Genomic DNA, 16,275 nt, shown 5'->3' with positions numbered 1-16,275 from the left:
AATACACAGTGTTAGAGGAAATATAAACAATAATAACAGTGATAGTTAACACCTCCTGAGCTATGAAAGAGCAACCTCTAAACAATAAAACTGGGGCAGACGGAATCACAGACAGACAGAGGAGAAATAACAGCAAAAGCCAAAAAAAGGATGTCAGCGAGAGAAAAAAAAGATGATTTCTTTCTTTCTTTCTTTCTCACGTAACCCTGTAAGTGTTTTGTCTACTACAGAAGTCTGCCTTCAGGGCACAATCACAGAAGCCAAACAAACACAGACATGTCCATGACTGTGACTCAGGGTCAAATTCTTTTAAGAAAACATGCCTGTATTACCTAACACATCCCAGAGAGATCCTGCACATTAAAAAAAAACATAATCTATGAATCCAGGCATTCCTGAGTCCTGTCCAGGCTAATATTAAGATGAACAGCATATCAGCATCCCTCTCAGGACAATGACTCATTTCTGCCCCGAAACGCACCACGTGCTGAAACAATGGGACATTATCATCTACAGACACTGAATTTAGACTTACACGCTCTAGTCTAGATCTCTAAAGTGATCAACTGCAGCTGTATCTCTCTGCTAATGATCTGAAGCCGAACGTTTGGCTGGAGGTCTGAGCTTAGCTTGGGTCACTAAACCAAGGAACAATGACCAATTCACACTAATCTCACACCAGCAGGTGGAAACATACACTGACATGTTATGTGTAAGCAAACACATGCATTCACAGTCACACACACTGCACACGCTCATGAATGTGATGTTTTATGTCAGGACGAACTCCCATCATACTGCAAAAAATGCATTTCTTACTTAGTATTTTTGTCTTGTTTCCAGTCCAGATATATATAAAAAAATCTTAAATCAAGATGCATTTACTTAAGTAGTAAAATGGCAGAAGATATTCTGTCTTGTCTTAAAAAAAATAAAACATGCAAAATTATCTGCCAATGGGGTAAGAAAAATACTCTTGTTTCGGTTTGAATTAAGATTATTTTTAGGTAAGAAAAGCATTCTGGGTGAACTACTCTGCCCTGCAAATGCAAAATGCAGTAACTACCAATCATGACACATGCGTTTGGTTTAGCTCTACTCAGAATGGATTCTGAAATTCAAATCAAATCAGTCCACACTCTTTAAAATCAGTTGCTGCATTTTTCTTTGTAGGGGAATATTTCATAACAAGTTATTTCCTTTATGTAGCTGTTTTCCAGCTGTAGGGTCATTCGGTCACCATAAGGAAAGACAAACAGAATATAAATGACCACACACACACACACACACACACACACACACGCTTGTATTTCTATTATGGTAGGGACTTTCCATTTTATAAGAAGCTAATGACATTTTCTGACCCATAAACCTGAACCCTCACACAATGCTTTATGTAGTTTTACATTTATGTTTCATCAAAGGGGACCTATTATGCCCATTTACAAAGACTTGATTTTGTTTTTGGGCTCTACTAGAATAGGTTTTAGGATAGGCTTGAATGTTCAAACTATTATACATTATTTTTCACGTATTTGACATTGTTGCAGCACCTCTCTTCCCAGTCTGCCAGTAACACTCTGTTTAGTTCCTGTCTCTATGAAGCCCCTCCTTCAAAACAGGCCAATGTGATTGGTCGGCTGGACCAGTGTGTTGTGATTGGTCAACCACTCAGAGCATGTTTGGGATATGTACCGCCCCTTATCATAATCACGAGTGTCACACACTACTAACTCAACTCAACCAGGCCCGGCCCAATTTTTTTGTATGCCTTAAATGAGGAATATTGTGACGTGTTCGTTCCCAGAAGTAAACTCAAGACTACAATGGAGGCGTTTCAGGGAGTTCAGAAACAGTGACACTGATATAGAGAAAATCACCCTTTGGAGTGCTTCATACTCAAACAGCAACATTACACACTAAAGAAAGCTGAAAATATAAAAAAGCATAAAAGTAAGGATTTTTCAGGGTCGGTTTCCCACAGTTTAGCTGATTTTAGGTTTTACTGTCCTTAGAGCAGATATTTGGTCCAAACTTGACCCACACACAGAGTTAGATAGTTCGTACCCAGATAGTTTGGACTGGCTCGTCTCTCCGTGATGTTGATAGCTGTGGCTCCGGGAGGGATGTCCAGGATTTTGTGGTAACCCAGAGGAAAGCTCGTGTTCAGGAAACTTCCTGTGATTCTCTCGCAGGTGCCGTCTCCACCGCCACACACACCACAGCGATCCCGAACCAAGCCTGAGCCCAACACACCGTCACAGCCCTCACTCTGACAGAGGAAAGAGGCTTTTCATTAATAATAACGTAAGATATGAATGCATGAGGATGACAAGATCAGACAACATCAGATTTTATCCTTGCTAAAAAGAAGGATAGAATTAAGGATGCGTTTAATTGTACTGAATGTGCACTTGTATTGTCCTTCAAAACTTAAAAATATAGTTTTTAAAAAAACTGTAATTACAGATAATTATTATAACTTCACCATTATAAATGTGTAATTACAAATATGTTTAAATACATGAAATACAAGTTTCAATAGAAATGACAAACTGTATTTTCGTTTATCATAAATGCTTGTCAGTGTATTCAGCAGTACACGTTAACCATATTTCAAAATAATTATGATTTAACATAAAGTGTACTTAAAGGAACCGTATGTAAGATTGTGGCCAAAACTGGAACTGCAATCACTTTCAAATTACTGTAGAGCGGTGTATCCCCTCCCCCTCCCCCCTCCCCCCTGACTCCAGGTTGCCAGATAGGCTGCAGGATCCAGCAGGAACGTAGGCTGCTACAAGGAGCTTCCAACGTAAGTTACGTAAGACATTTTTTATCCGACACGTTTGTAGCTGCAGCTGTGGTAACTAGAGCAGAGCTGGCAACCCGGATGCTGAAACACTACTGACTTCGTGATTGGTAGATAGGTGGAGGGTGGAGCATCAGGCCAAAACACAAGATGACAACATCAGCATCAGTTGAGGGCTGCAACTTCACTTTTAAATGACGATATCCTGGCCGGACTACTGTTGTCAGTGATATAAGTATTTGAAATGAACATGATTTCTTAATGTCTGTTGACATATCAGGGCCATTTTATGATTAATTGAAATACATTTCTTACATACGGTTCCTTTAAGTGGGTCAAAAAAAGCACTCTTAAGTTTATTTAGATAAACTTAATATAAATGTAAGCTATAATACATTTTCATTTAATTGTAAATTACATGCAATTAAGTTTCCGAAAATATTACATTCAACATACTTTATTTACTAACATACCTCTCTTTCTTTTTAACATAAAACCTTTCTTTTTAAAACTATGTGTAATTCTACTATAAAGTGTAATTCTTTTTCACAAGGTTAGATCTACATATCTCAATTCACACAAAAAAAAAAACATTTGGCAGATTTAGACTTTGAACTGAATCTCTGAGGAGACCTCTTTCCGGTGATGATGTTACTATCATTTTTGTGCATGTTTTCTCACCAGACAGCGTCCTCCCACACACACATCATTGGGTGTGTTGTTTGCACACGGCGTTCCATCTCGTACCCTCTCCGCCTGCCGCACGTAGAAGCGGTACCCGACCGGCCGACAGGTCAACTCGCACTGCTGCTCGAGACCCACTACAGAGGAAAACACAGACAAAAACGTTACGTCACATTAGATTGATTACGTTATAACAGTTTTCCCTATACTTCACATAGCTATTGTACTTTATTAGGTGTCAGTCTTTGTATAAGACGATGATGTTTAGGACATTAATATTTATGACATTAATAACTCACAGCTCCCAAGCCAATCCAATTTATTGAACATAAGCTGCAAAAATAAGCCATTCAGCCACAGTATTGATGCCACAACCACAAGCTTATTTACATATGAATGCGTACATAATTATGTATAACATATAGTGTTATAATTTTTTTTAGAAACACAGTATTTACCAGCTTTGCTGGGGGCACTTCATTTGCAAATAGGTTAGCTAATTATAACAAACATCATCTTCAAACAGAAGTATTAAAGGTGTAGTACACCCTTCCTGATATTAAGGGTCAGAGATACAGTGAAAAATGGTCATTTGGTGAGTTTATGGGTCACATGAGTGGACGTCAGTGTTGTTATTGTTAATTAAACTATTAAAAATGGTTAATTCTTTAATTGAAATAAAGCTGAAATAAAACAAAAAACAAATATTCGATTAACAAACTTCAACAGAAATTAGAAATGTTGCATATGTTGAAGTCCTAAAATTACTAAATGTAATAGTTGTTTACTAAATGTAAACTAAACAGAAATATTTTTTTAAAAAGTGAGAAAAGCACATAACTGCTATTTCAAAATATGAATAACCGACTATAATCATATAAATGATATAAAAATAACGCTGATGGACGTAAACAGTTAATAAACAGTTCCATGAAAAAGTACAATATGGCTACTTTCATAAATGCTTAATCATCATGGATCCTTCTGCCCTCATGAATGAAACTCTTTCTGAAAACTGCTTGTTTTTTTCCGTTGTATGTGTCCTCTTTATGAACCTAGTTAAATCCCTCGGGTGCGGATGCAAGATGCTTCAGTCTCTCTCTTTCACAAACACAACGCAGTCCTGAACTATTAATTACAGCCAATCAATGCCATGATCAAAACCTCCATCACAAACACAGGAAACAGTCATTATTACTGGTGTTTACTAACACAAATATAACACACACTTGAAACTTGCCAATTAAGGATTTTATCTGTTTATCACAATTATAACATTTCTTGATACCTCCTGGCTTTGTGACTGTGGGAACCCTGTGAATATCATACAGACTTTAGCTCCATTGATTTGGACCAGTAACCACCAAGTAAAACGCCAGTACATGCAAGCATAGTTAGAAACTGCAACTTCAGCATCAGCTGAACAAAACAGGCACAAGCTTATCAGTCCACCCTTAAAGGTCATTGATCTGTTTTTTGCCCTCAAATCTCTTTTTCTATTTTCCGTCTCAGCTGGCTGACGGTCCGTTCACTTGATGCACACAAAGAGTACTTTCATTATCTGGCTAAATCAAATCAGATTGGCTGATGTTTGCCAGTAATAACACAGGGTTTTTGTCAATCTGCACCATAATAAAGATAAATAAATAAAGAAAATCAGTAAAAGAAAAATGTACTAGAAATATTCTGTCAGGAAATTATTCGTTAAACAAAATCAAGTCCCGCCCTACATTTATACCAGAACAGCCGTTTTACTCAGATATACGTCACAATAGAAAAAAAAAAGAATATTGCAACTTTTAACCTAAAACACAATACAATTCAATGTGTCATTCAAAATATAGGGGAAAACACCTGTGAAAAATGTATATGGAAAATTCCTCCGTATTAACACAGACTTTTCCTATAACAAAGATGTGTTTACTTGGCTGGAGTTGATTCAGTGAATAACTATCACTGGATTTGACAAAGATTATTTAAATCAAGTGCCAGATTAACTAAAAGCTTGCCCCACTACAAACCCTTTTTTGCCATTAAAAACCATCTCAGGTTGCGACTGTAACTATTGTTCCCTGAGAAGGGAACGAGACGCTACGTTGCCCTGACATAGCGTCACTACTTCAGATGCAGCGCAAGTTCCCTCGAAAGTGAACTACTGTCAGGATTTACAGGAAGACAAGTTGCTCTTGGTAGACTGTTTAGGTCATAATGGGAATCATCTGGCTGCGTCTGTTATTTAATTTGCCCATTGTCAATAGAGCACCTGCAGAACTTTCCATCTGCACTTTTATGAATCAGTCGCTAACTGCCCAAGCGAACGCTCCACTCATGTAGCGCTCACACTCACTGGTAAAACGAAGTCGCTCAAATCCCACTCCAACATGAAATGTATCTTTCTGTTTGTAATAACATCTAGAATAAGTGTCTCCAGAGGAAATATTACAGCTTCTCTCCCACTCTCACGCTAATTTGCCTTGTTTGTATCTGGCTCCAAATCTACGATAGCATTTTGCATGCAAGTAAACTAGATCTTCACAAGCAGAATCATATATTTCACGGCATTTTCTCTGAGGAAGTTATTTTTGGTCGTTACACATTTTCTGCTCATAAAGATGTGACATTATTTAAATACATTTATACCAGATAAATGTTGTCTATTAATGTCTATTATTGTGCCATGATTTGATTTCAGATAACCCCGCCTCTAAACAGCACGTAAACACAAAACAAACTGTGGTTGGTTCCTTTACATGTCCAGATTAGTCCTCTTCCAGTCTAAGTGGGAGGTTCTTCCATAAAAGACTGGAATGTGGACCAGACTCTATGCTGATAGTCAAAGGTCGGGTTACGTGAGACTCTCGCTGTCTGTCTGTCTATCTGAATCAGCTGACACTGACAAAAGAGCGAGAGATTCCAAGCCCGTCTTTTCCCATTCCGTCACAGTTATCTTTGAGAGATTATGGTGGAGACAATGGGAGAGAGAGAGAAACAGAGACAGACAGAGAGAAAAATGCACAAGAAATAAAAGTTAAAAAAAGCTATAAAAAGTGGACAAAAAGGTCAATTTTAAAGAGCGGCAAAAGCTAAAGTGTAGAAGATTTATCTTCATCGCACTCTTTTTCTTGCTCTGTTGCTCTCTCTCTCTCTCTCTCTCTCTGGTGTGCAGACAGTGGAGTCTATTCAGACTAAATATACTTCCCCACTATCTCTGTCTCTAAACAAACTCAGAGAGAGAACCAGTGCACGAGACAGGAAGACAAGAGAAAGAAAGAACAGCACAGGATGAGAGAGGAATCTGTTCAGGGAAAGAGGGATATACAGAAAGACCAAAAGAAAGAAATGGAATGCCAGAAGAAGAGTGTGTGCGCGAGACACAGTGACCCTGAAAACAGGACATTTAAGCCTCACTCACACTGAAAAAAATAGTAACATCTAAATTAACAAGCTTTATTCAAGTCAAAAATATTATTTAACATCACAGAATTAACCTAAATACATTAATTTATGCAAACAAAATGAATTTTATTGGCTTAAATCAGGTAGAAATGGCTTTGCAGGTTACCAATTTGTTCAGTTTGAAATGATAAAACAATGGTTACACTTTATTTCAATAGTCCAGTAACTTTACGTCAACTAACTCTGATTCATTTGCAACTACATGTCAATGAACTCTCAACTCTCATCTGGGGCAGTGGTGGCCTAATGGTTACAGAGTCGGACTTATAACCCAAAGGTAACGGGTTCGATTCTCAACACCAGCAGGAAACGACTGAGGTGCCATTGAGCAATGCACCTAATCCCCCAATCACTCCCCGGGCGCCGCAGTTAATGGCTGCTCTGGGTCTGTGTGTCCACGGCTTGTAGTGTGTGTGTGTGTGTGTGTGTGTGTGTGTGTGTGTGTGTGTGTGTGTGTGTGTGTGAGTGTTCACTACTCACTGCTCCTAATGTGTGTGAACTAACTTAAATGCAGAGGACAAATTCTGAGTATGGGTTGCCATGCTTGGCCTTCACTTCACTTAGAGTAGGGTAGGATTCAGGTTAGTAGAATACATTTAATTGTACTTGCGAAGTTACTGATAGTCAGAACTGTCTGTTGAAAAAGAAGAAAAATGTCTGTTGTGGAGCATCTAAATAAAGAGTTAGCAGATATTAAGTATGAGTCTACTAATACTCTATTACTGGTAGTTGACGTAATTACAAAATTACTTATAGTTAATAGAATGTCTAAAGTGGACAATCGAAATAAAGGGCCCTGTCATACACCCGGCACAATGCGGTGCAATGCAAATGCGTTTTCTCCCCTTTTGTTCGCCCATGGGCTGCTGGTCTGAAAACGAGATGTGTTCAGGAGGATTGTTGCTATTTTGAGGCAACTGAAATAGACTGAGCCATTGAACAAAAAAAACCTGGTCTAAAGTCAATGGTGCAATATTTTTTTTGTTATTTAAAGAGGGTGTTAGTAAAATGCGCCTATAGGCGGGTCCACAACGCGCGTACACTTTGTCCCGTAGATGGTCTGCTTGCGCTTTAACCTCGCACACGAGCAGATCTGTTTCCTCGCTAGAGAAGCGTTCAGTTTTTCTGCTTGCAAATTCCGTCATGTAAATAGCGAATCCCCCATGGCGCGACACAACTGGCTTTTAAGGGGAAAGGGAGATGAGACTCTGATTGGTTTATTGCACGTTACGCCCAAAACACACCCATTACTCATTAAGAGAATAGGGACAACCCTTTTAGAACATGCACCAGGAGCGCCGACCATCTTTCCCGTCGTTAAACTAGCAAAAGTGTATTCAGACATGCCCTAAGTGCACTTGCGCCGTGCACTTTAGGCCATGCACTTAGATCGTTAAAATAGGGCCCATAGTGTTACCAAAACAATAAAATGCTACATTAAAATTGAAGAAAAAAACGTATTGTGCAATTGTAACGGAGGCCAGCTAGTAAGAGGTGTGCGAGTAAACCTCACTCCCCTGGCCTCAAGAGACGCACTGACGCTAGAGGCAGGGGTCTTCAGCGTCCTTGTTAGCGTACCCGCTTCCCATGTCAGAAACGCTAGTTTGAATCCTGCTCGGAGCAGTGTAAGTAGAACCGAAGGGGTTACGTTGGTGCAGTGACCCGGATGGGAGTGAGGTTTAGGGAGGTGAGTGTAATGGAGGCCAGCTAGTAAGAGCTGTGCGAGTAAACCTGACTTCCCTGGCCTCAAGAGGTACGCTAGAGTCTGTGGTCTTCAGTGGCATTGTTAGCGCACCCGTCTCCCATGCCGGAAACTTTGCTTCCGGTCGGAGCATTATGAGTAGAACGGAGTGGTTACACAATGTTGTGGTTGTGAATGAATTATAGATGTAAAACTAAGAAGTGCAATGCTCAGAAGTCCTAATAAACATTTAACAATTTATTTACTTTTCACTTAAAGTATGACAATTTGTACTGTATCAATTCTGAGATTGTATAAATCTCTGTACAAGTATTATGTTGTAAATACAGATATTTTACCAACAACTGCTCATGTTTAGACAGTCAGAGTATGTTAACTGTGTTTGGGCATATTCATGTAAAATGTCTTTCTAATATTTTGCAAGCTTGTTTTTTCTTGAATAAAGGTAAATTAAAATAAAGTAAATGTAAGAATGTGCTGCGATTGGCTAAGCAAGAGTTGGTGGTGTGTGTTATACAATGAAACCTGGCCTATTCCTTACTGAAAAACCAAAAGAGACACATTTTCAGACATTTTGGATGTAAAAGCCGACAGAGTGGGCAGAGGTTATACAAAGACGAGCCCAGATTTACTGATCAAAGGCGATTTGATCAAAAACACACACTCCTCATCCTACACAGACTTCTTGCGGTACGCAGCTATTAAAGGTTGTGTGCTCTTTACAGAAGGAAGACTCACAGAGTCAGCATTAAGATTTCAGATAGATGGCACACTCCAGTGCAGTACAGAATGAAATACTAGCTTACTACTTACAGAAAATTGACAAAGCACTAATTGAATCCATAGACATTTGCAAACTTTTCAAACAGTAGTATTCGCTTGTGAAAAAGAAACACACTTCGGCACACTAAAAAAGAGTAAAGCACTAACACATTATTTGCTGTGCTTAAAACAATCTGTTTTTCATAATATGTTAATCCAACAAGGGATCTGTGCCTCCAAATACAGAAAAAGAAAACTAATGGGACACAAAAGTGCACTATATTCCTGGCAAGCATCTACTGCACATGTTTTATGTTATTGTGTGCATACAGACATTTGCATATAATGTGCATAGTATATAAACTATGTGCTGTAAAAAGTAGTGAGTGTAGGAGGACCTTCAGGTGTAAGTGTGGTCGCAGAGAATTTAACCACAAAGAGCGTGTTAGTATGTTATTCTGATCATAGCCCACATGTCTCTCTCACTAACACAGCTGTTTCGCCATCTCCATCTCTGCCATCCCTCCCTCGCTCTCTCTCTCTCTGGCCAGTCAAATGGCTGTCCTTCTCAACTCCCCTAAAACCTTGTTTACAGTTTTCTCTCCGTGTCCCCACCCCCTGTCCCCATCACACAGTTCTCACTTCTCAGTAAACCTCGTTTATTCAACACATCCAGCTCTCTAATAATCTCTGAGCTGGGTGGAGAGATTTTGGCAGCGGACGAATAAGACAGTGAGGGATTTGGAACAACGCAAGGAAAACGAAAGGAGGGAATGTTTAGTGAGAACTAAACGAGCGAGAGAACGAGAGAGTTTGGTTTCATGCACGCTCTCTTTCTCCTCGTTCACTTGGATCTTCCTCCATCTCTCCTTCAAGCTCTTACAGGAATAGGTCATCCAACATTTTCACCTTCAATTCTTCCAAACCCACATCACTTTTTTTCTTTCATAGAACAAAAAAGAAGAAATTCTGAAGACTTTTACTGGTCATTTTTTTACCTGGTGACATTATAACCCCACATTATATAACAAATCTGATTGATATTTTATACTTTTTTTGGCAAATAAAAAGTATTTTAGTATAATTGTAAAAACGTCCAACTTCAGGTCGTGGTTCACGTGACTTTTTACTGTGAACGTAAGAATACCTTTTATATTCTTAGTAATATTTCAAAATGAAGACTTAATGGACTGAAACAACTTAGGTTTGCTTGATCATTTTTAGTAAAATCATATAAAATGTGAGTATCAAATATGATCCATCAGCCTTTTGAGGAATGTTTATTTGTTCATATCTCAATCATCATTGTATTGCATTGCATTAAATGTTTTAAAACGGCAGAGTTTTTATCATAAAACTAAGCATTTAAATAACATCTTACTAAGACATACGCATTATTGGGAGATATAGAGTGACGACGATTGGTATTTGTATGGTTTTATCTAAGTACTGTATCTGCTATACTGTTATAAAGATTTCATTGATTTACATTACAATATATCAGAATTTCATCTTACTTTTTGGCCATATAAATATCAGCATCTGCAACAAATTGCATATTTTATAATAAAATTAATAAAATTAATAAAATGTATGTTTTTTTCTTTCTTGAGTATGAGCTCCATATTCTCACTATATTATACTATATATGAACCAATATTGTATTATAAATATTTTGTCTTTTTTTTGCCCTTTTTTGCCCTTGTCAGGCTTTACAGGGATAAATTAAATAATGAATAATTAGAAGTTCAGTCAGTAATAATAGTCAGTCACTCTCTACGTACGTCATGACCGACGAATAGGAACCTCACTAGAGAGGCCAATCTACTTCGAGTGAAACTAAATGAGCCAATGCACATTGGCGTGCAATCATTTGCATCAGCTGTTCAGCGATGCAGCACGGGTATATAATGAGTAGAAGGTGCGATTGCACTTCTGCTTTTTGCGTCGGAGCCGAACACGATGCTGTTTTCTCTAGTAAGAATATTACGAGCAAGCTTTCAACAGGACCTCTCCGGTCTGGTGCGGGCGATACAGCGCGGCAGTGTGGGCGATCTCTCTCTCTCTCTCTTTCTGTCTTTTTTTGTTTTCAAATTTGAGCAAAACAAAAAAGCTGTTTTTACAGCTGGTAAGGTGCACCGTGAGAGCGCTGAAAGGCTGTTCTTTCGGCTGGTAAGATCGCCAGTGAGAGAGACAGCACATGACAGGTGCACATTCCTGTCTGTGTGCGCTGTGACCGTTCCCCTGCGTGCTTCAGCACCAAGGAGAGCAGTCCCTAAAAGAGCTTACACGGGAAGAGCGCGTCTTTTTAAAGATGTCACTCTACCTGTGTGTTTCTGGATGCCCCAAAGGGCACCCCCTTTGGGAGTGACAGTGGTGCACGAGTCGGACCCGGAGATGATGGCCATGCTTTCCCGGGCCGCCAACAGGATCGGGCTTGTGTGGAACCCTCCACCGTGTCCCGAGCCCTCGAGGCTGGACGATTGGTATCTCGGGGTGGCACACGCTGGTTCTCAGAAACCCACCCTGGTGCCTTTCTTCCCGGAGGTGCATGAGGAGCTTACTGGAGCGTGGACGGCACCTTTTACTGCCAGAAATCGTCCCAGTGGCTCCTTCTCCCTCACCACCCTCGATGGCGGGGCGGCTAAGGGTTACATGCGTATCCCACCAGTGGAGCGGGCCGTTGCTATGCAACTGTGCCCTAACTCCACTTGGCGCGGAGAACCCGTGTCTCCCTTCCCGGGCCTGTAAGTACTCGTCAGACTTAACCGGCAAGGCTTACAAGGCCTGTGGAGAAGGCCTCTGCCATACACGCCATGGCATTGAAGGCACTGAAGAACCTGCACAAGGGTGGTCATGATCCCCAATTTCTCCAAGAACCGCGCAGTCGGTGGGTCGGGCCAAGGACGGGCGACCCGGAGATGGATGGGACTGCTCTCCAGGAGATGGTGACCGCACCGCTCCCTCCCCCAGAAGAGGGCCAGGTGGAAAATATTTTGTTCCCTTTTATTTGTGTTCTGCCACTGGCCTTAAAATCAGCGGTACCCAAATTCTCAATAAAAGAGCAGTTTCTTCCATCTCTGGGTCCGAAGAGGGCCCGGAGAGCAGTGGGAGGAGAGAATCTTCACCACTCTCATCCGCCTCTTCTATCGCCAGCGGGCAGCAGCGTGCAGTTCGAGAACCCATCCAAGCCACCTCCTGCACCTCCTGCCCCGTGGAACCAGGTAAGTGCCCTTTGGGCTGTACCTGTCTCCCCTTGTCTTCACGAAAGTCATGGAGGGGGCCCTTGTTCCCATGAGAGAACAGGGCGTTCGCATCCTCAACTATCTCGACGACTAGCTCATTACTGGCTCACACTCTCAAGATCAGTTATGCGAACACAGGGACCTTGTGCTCAGGCACCTCAGCCAGTTGGGTCTGCATGTCAACTGGGAAAAGAGCAAACTCTCCCCCGTGCAGAGGGTCTCTTTTCTCGGTATGGAGTTGGATTCGGTCGCACAGACAGCGCGCCTCACAGAGGAACATGCTCAGTCAGTGCTGAACTGCTTGAACATGTTCAAAGGCTGAAATATTTTCAGAGGCTCCTGGGGCATATGGCAGCAGCGGTAACTCCGCTCGGGCTGCTACATATGAGACCGCTTCAGCACTGGCTTCACGGCTGAGTCCTGCGATTGGCGTGGCATTACGGCACTTGTTGGGTGACAATCACACCGCCGTGCCGCCAGACCTTCAGCCCGTGGTCAGACCCCTCATTCCTGCGGGCAGGAGTGCCCTTGGAACAGGTGTCCAGGCATGCTGTGGTGTTCACAGATGCCGGCTGGGGTGCCACGTACAACGGGCATGCAGTGTCAGGGGTGTGGACGGGTCCCCAACTGCATTGGCACATTAACTGCCTCGAGTTGCTAGCAGTACGTCTCGCTCTGAGCCGCTTAAAAAGGGCGCTACAGGGAAGGGACATGCTGGTCCGTACGGACAACACTGCGACCATTGCGTACATCAACCGACAAGGTGGTCTACGCTGCCGTCGCACGTCGCCTTACCCCCGTGCTTTGATAGGGAACGTCTCAGTTACTTATGGTAACCCTCGTTCCCTGAAGGAGGGAACGGAGACGTACGTCCCGTCGCCACATCTGCCAGCAGCCATATCACGCTGTAGCCCAAGACTGGTTGGCCACTGAAGCTAAGCAGGGCTGAGCCTGGTTAGTACCTGGATGGGAGATCTCCTGAGAAAAATCAGGTTGCTGCTGGAAGAGGTGTTAGTGAGGCCAGCAGGGGGTGCTCACCCTGTGGTCTGTGTGGGTTCTAACGCCCCAGTGTAGTGACGTGGACACTATAATGTCAAAGAGCACCGTCCTTCGGATGAGACGTTAAACCAAGGTCCTGACTCTCTGTGGTCATTAAAAATCCCAGGATGTCCTTCGAAAAAGAGTAAGGGTGTAACCCTGGCATCCTGGCCAAATTTGCCCATTGGCCCCTGTCCATCATGGGCTCCTAATCATCCCCATATACTGATTGGCTTCATCACTGTCTCCCCTCTACCAATAAGCTGGTGTGTGGTGGGCGTTCTGGTGCAATAATGCTGCTGTCGCATCATCCAAGTGGATGCTGCACATTGGTGGTGGTTGAGGAGATTCCCCCCTTCCATATGTGAAGCGCTTTGAGGACCCAGAAAAGCGCTATATAAATGTAACGAATTATAATTATTATTATTATCTGCTGCGACCCACCAGGGCAGCCAGCTCATTGGCTCGGCTCCTCAGCAAAAAACTGAAGTGCAATCGCACCTTCTGCTCATTATATACCCACGCTGCGTGGCTGAACAGCTGATGCAAATCATTGCACACCAATGTGCATTGGCTCGTTTAGTTTCACTCGAAGTAGATTGGCCTCTCTAGCGAGATTCCTATTTGTCGGTCACGACGTACATCTCCATTCCCTCCTTCAGGGAACGAGGGTTACCATACATAACCGAGACATTTCAGAAAGTCACTCTCATTCATGAAACTTCTGTAAATATATCAGTAATTTGTATTCTGAGTATTCTGAGTAAGTAAAGTAATTTGCAAGTAAAAGGGACCTTCCCGAAAACTCTCCCTCGGATTCACAAATGCTTTGTAAAAATCAGATTTGTTAGTTAAACGTGTATGTTAATGAATTCCAATCATTCATAAATAGGTCTTATGACATGCAACCTCAATAGTTTAAGATCGCCTAGGTATATGGACAAACAAACTCATGAAATATTATTATGTTGCATAGTGTTATCAAAATGCAGTCATCAGTTTGCCTAAAAGAACACAAAACTTTAAGAGGTCTTATGCACCATTTACGTGTGGAATGGGAACAGGGTTCGTGAAAATACGAAGACTTTCATGAATCCAAAAATTTACATCACACGGCTTTATGAACGATTAACATTTGTTCTGTTCGTGTTTCATGAATGAGGCCCAATAAGTCTGTAGCATAAACAGTTGTAATTTGCATGATTTTTGTGAGGAACAAACCAAAACGCAAGTAATTATTCACTAAAAATCTTCCCCTCCAGTGAAGCAGATCAGTCTGATTTGTCAAAAGAATAATTTAAAATGGATTTGTGAACTGATTAATAGAAAATATCCAACTATGTATTTTCCTGTATGGGACATTGCTGTTTCTCTCATGAATGCACCAAGGAAAACTAGAATGGGTGGCAATATTTTAAGTAAATTACTTTTTGTAATGACAGAATTACATTTTTCAATGAATATTTTTCTTAAGAATGTCCCTTAAAAACCCTGGGCACACTGAGAACAAGCCAAATCATACGCAGAACTGAACAGCAGCACCATGCAGTAACAATTACTGCACACACACACACACACACACACACACACACACACACACACACACACACACACACACACACACACACACACACACACACACACACACACACAAATCACAATCACATAATGATCTTTAGAGTTGAGCTGGCCAAAAAAATGATCTCCAAGGGACAACAAAACAAAAGCATGTGCACGCACACACACACACACCATACAGCCAAACCCCCAATGTCCTGTCCAACAATAGCTCACATAACTGCTGGAACCTACAAGAGTTTTACTTCTAATAAATCGGAGCACATTCTTGTACCTCCTAACCCACAGCACACATACACACACACACAGTCCCAGTGTCGCCTCTTTCACAACAGCTCATGGCCTGAATACCCCTGAGTGCGTTTGTTTTGATTTCATTTCTACATAAAAGCAGTTTCAGAACACATTATAAACAGAGGGGTGGATGTCTCTGTCATTTCAGTGTAACTGAATTCTTACACGGAACTCTTCCTGATACCGAACCCTGTGGGATAATCAGCACTGTCTCAACTGGACTCAACTTTGTCTGATGCTGAGCTCTGCATGCTGCTTAGCTTTGTCCCATACTGAACTGTGTCTGATGCTGGACCCTGTTCAATAGTGAACTTTCTACAATACTGAACTCTGTCTGATAAAGATTTTGTAGAAATCTCTTCATCATAAAAATTTAAATCTGTGATTTCACCTAACTTTAATCCCTCCCTATTCTAGATTATGATACTCTAAGCAATGTCTGAAACCTTGTATTTTAAGCACTTGTGGTTTTTTGCCTCTTCACGATTAATCGCTTGCTGTATTCCTCATTTGTAAGTCGCCTTGGATAAAAGCGTCTGCAAAATGAATAAATGTAAAAGTAAATGTAGAAAAGTGAACTACATCTGATACTGAATTCCATCCATACGTCCTACGTCTGCTCTGTGCTGCCACATTTTTCAATTTTAAGCTTTCAGCTCTATCTTCGGCTATGTCTACACTAAGCCAGATACATTTGCAAACGC

General features: G+C 41.3%; 1 protein-coding gene across 3 annotated transcripts in view; it reads right to left on the bottom strand.

Annotated features, from left to right (window-relative positions):
- adamtsl4 (ADAMTS-like 4) overlaps window positions 1-16,275 on the bottom strand; it is a 64,170-nt gene that overhangs the window by 18,041 nt on the left and 29,854 nt on the right. For all 3 annotated transcript variants that reach the window (XR_014200723.1, XM_082150261.1, XM_082150262.1), the window contains exons 6-7: window positions 3,494-3,633; window positions 2,068-2,272 (exon numbers count right to left, since the gene is read on the bottom strand). Coding sequence is in view for 2 of the 3 variants with exons in the window: in XM_082150261.1 (XP_082006387.1) it covers window positions 2,068-2,272; window positions 3,494-3,633 (345 nt within the window). In the remaining variant the exon portion in view is untranslated. The remainder of the gene's footprint in view (window positions 1-2,067; window positions 2,273-3,493; window positions 3,634-16,275) is intronic.

The sequence above is a fragment of the Leuciscus leuciscus genome, assembly GCF_965113295.1.
Source record: "Leuciscus leuciscus genome assembly, chromosome: 20".
Taxonomy (NCBI): domain Eukaryota; kingdom Metazoa; phylum Chordata; class Actinopteri; order Cypriniformes; family Leuciscidae; genus Leuciscus; species Leuciscus leuciscus.
The sequence above is the reverse complement of the archived record's forward strand: the minus strand, read 5'-3'. Positions and strand labels throughout refer to the sequence as shown.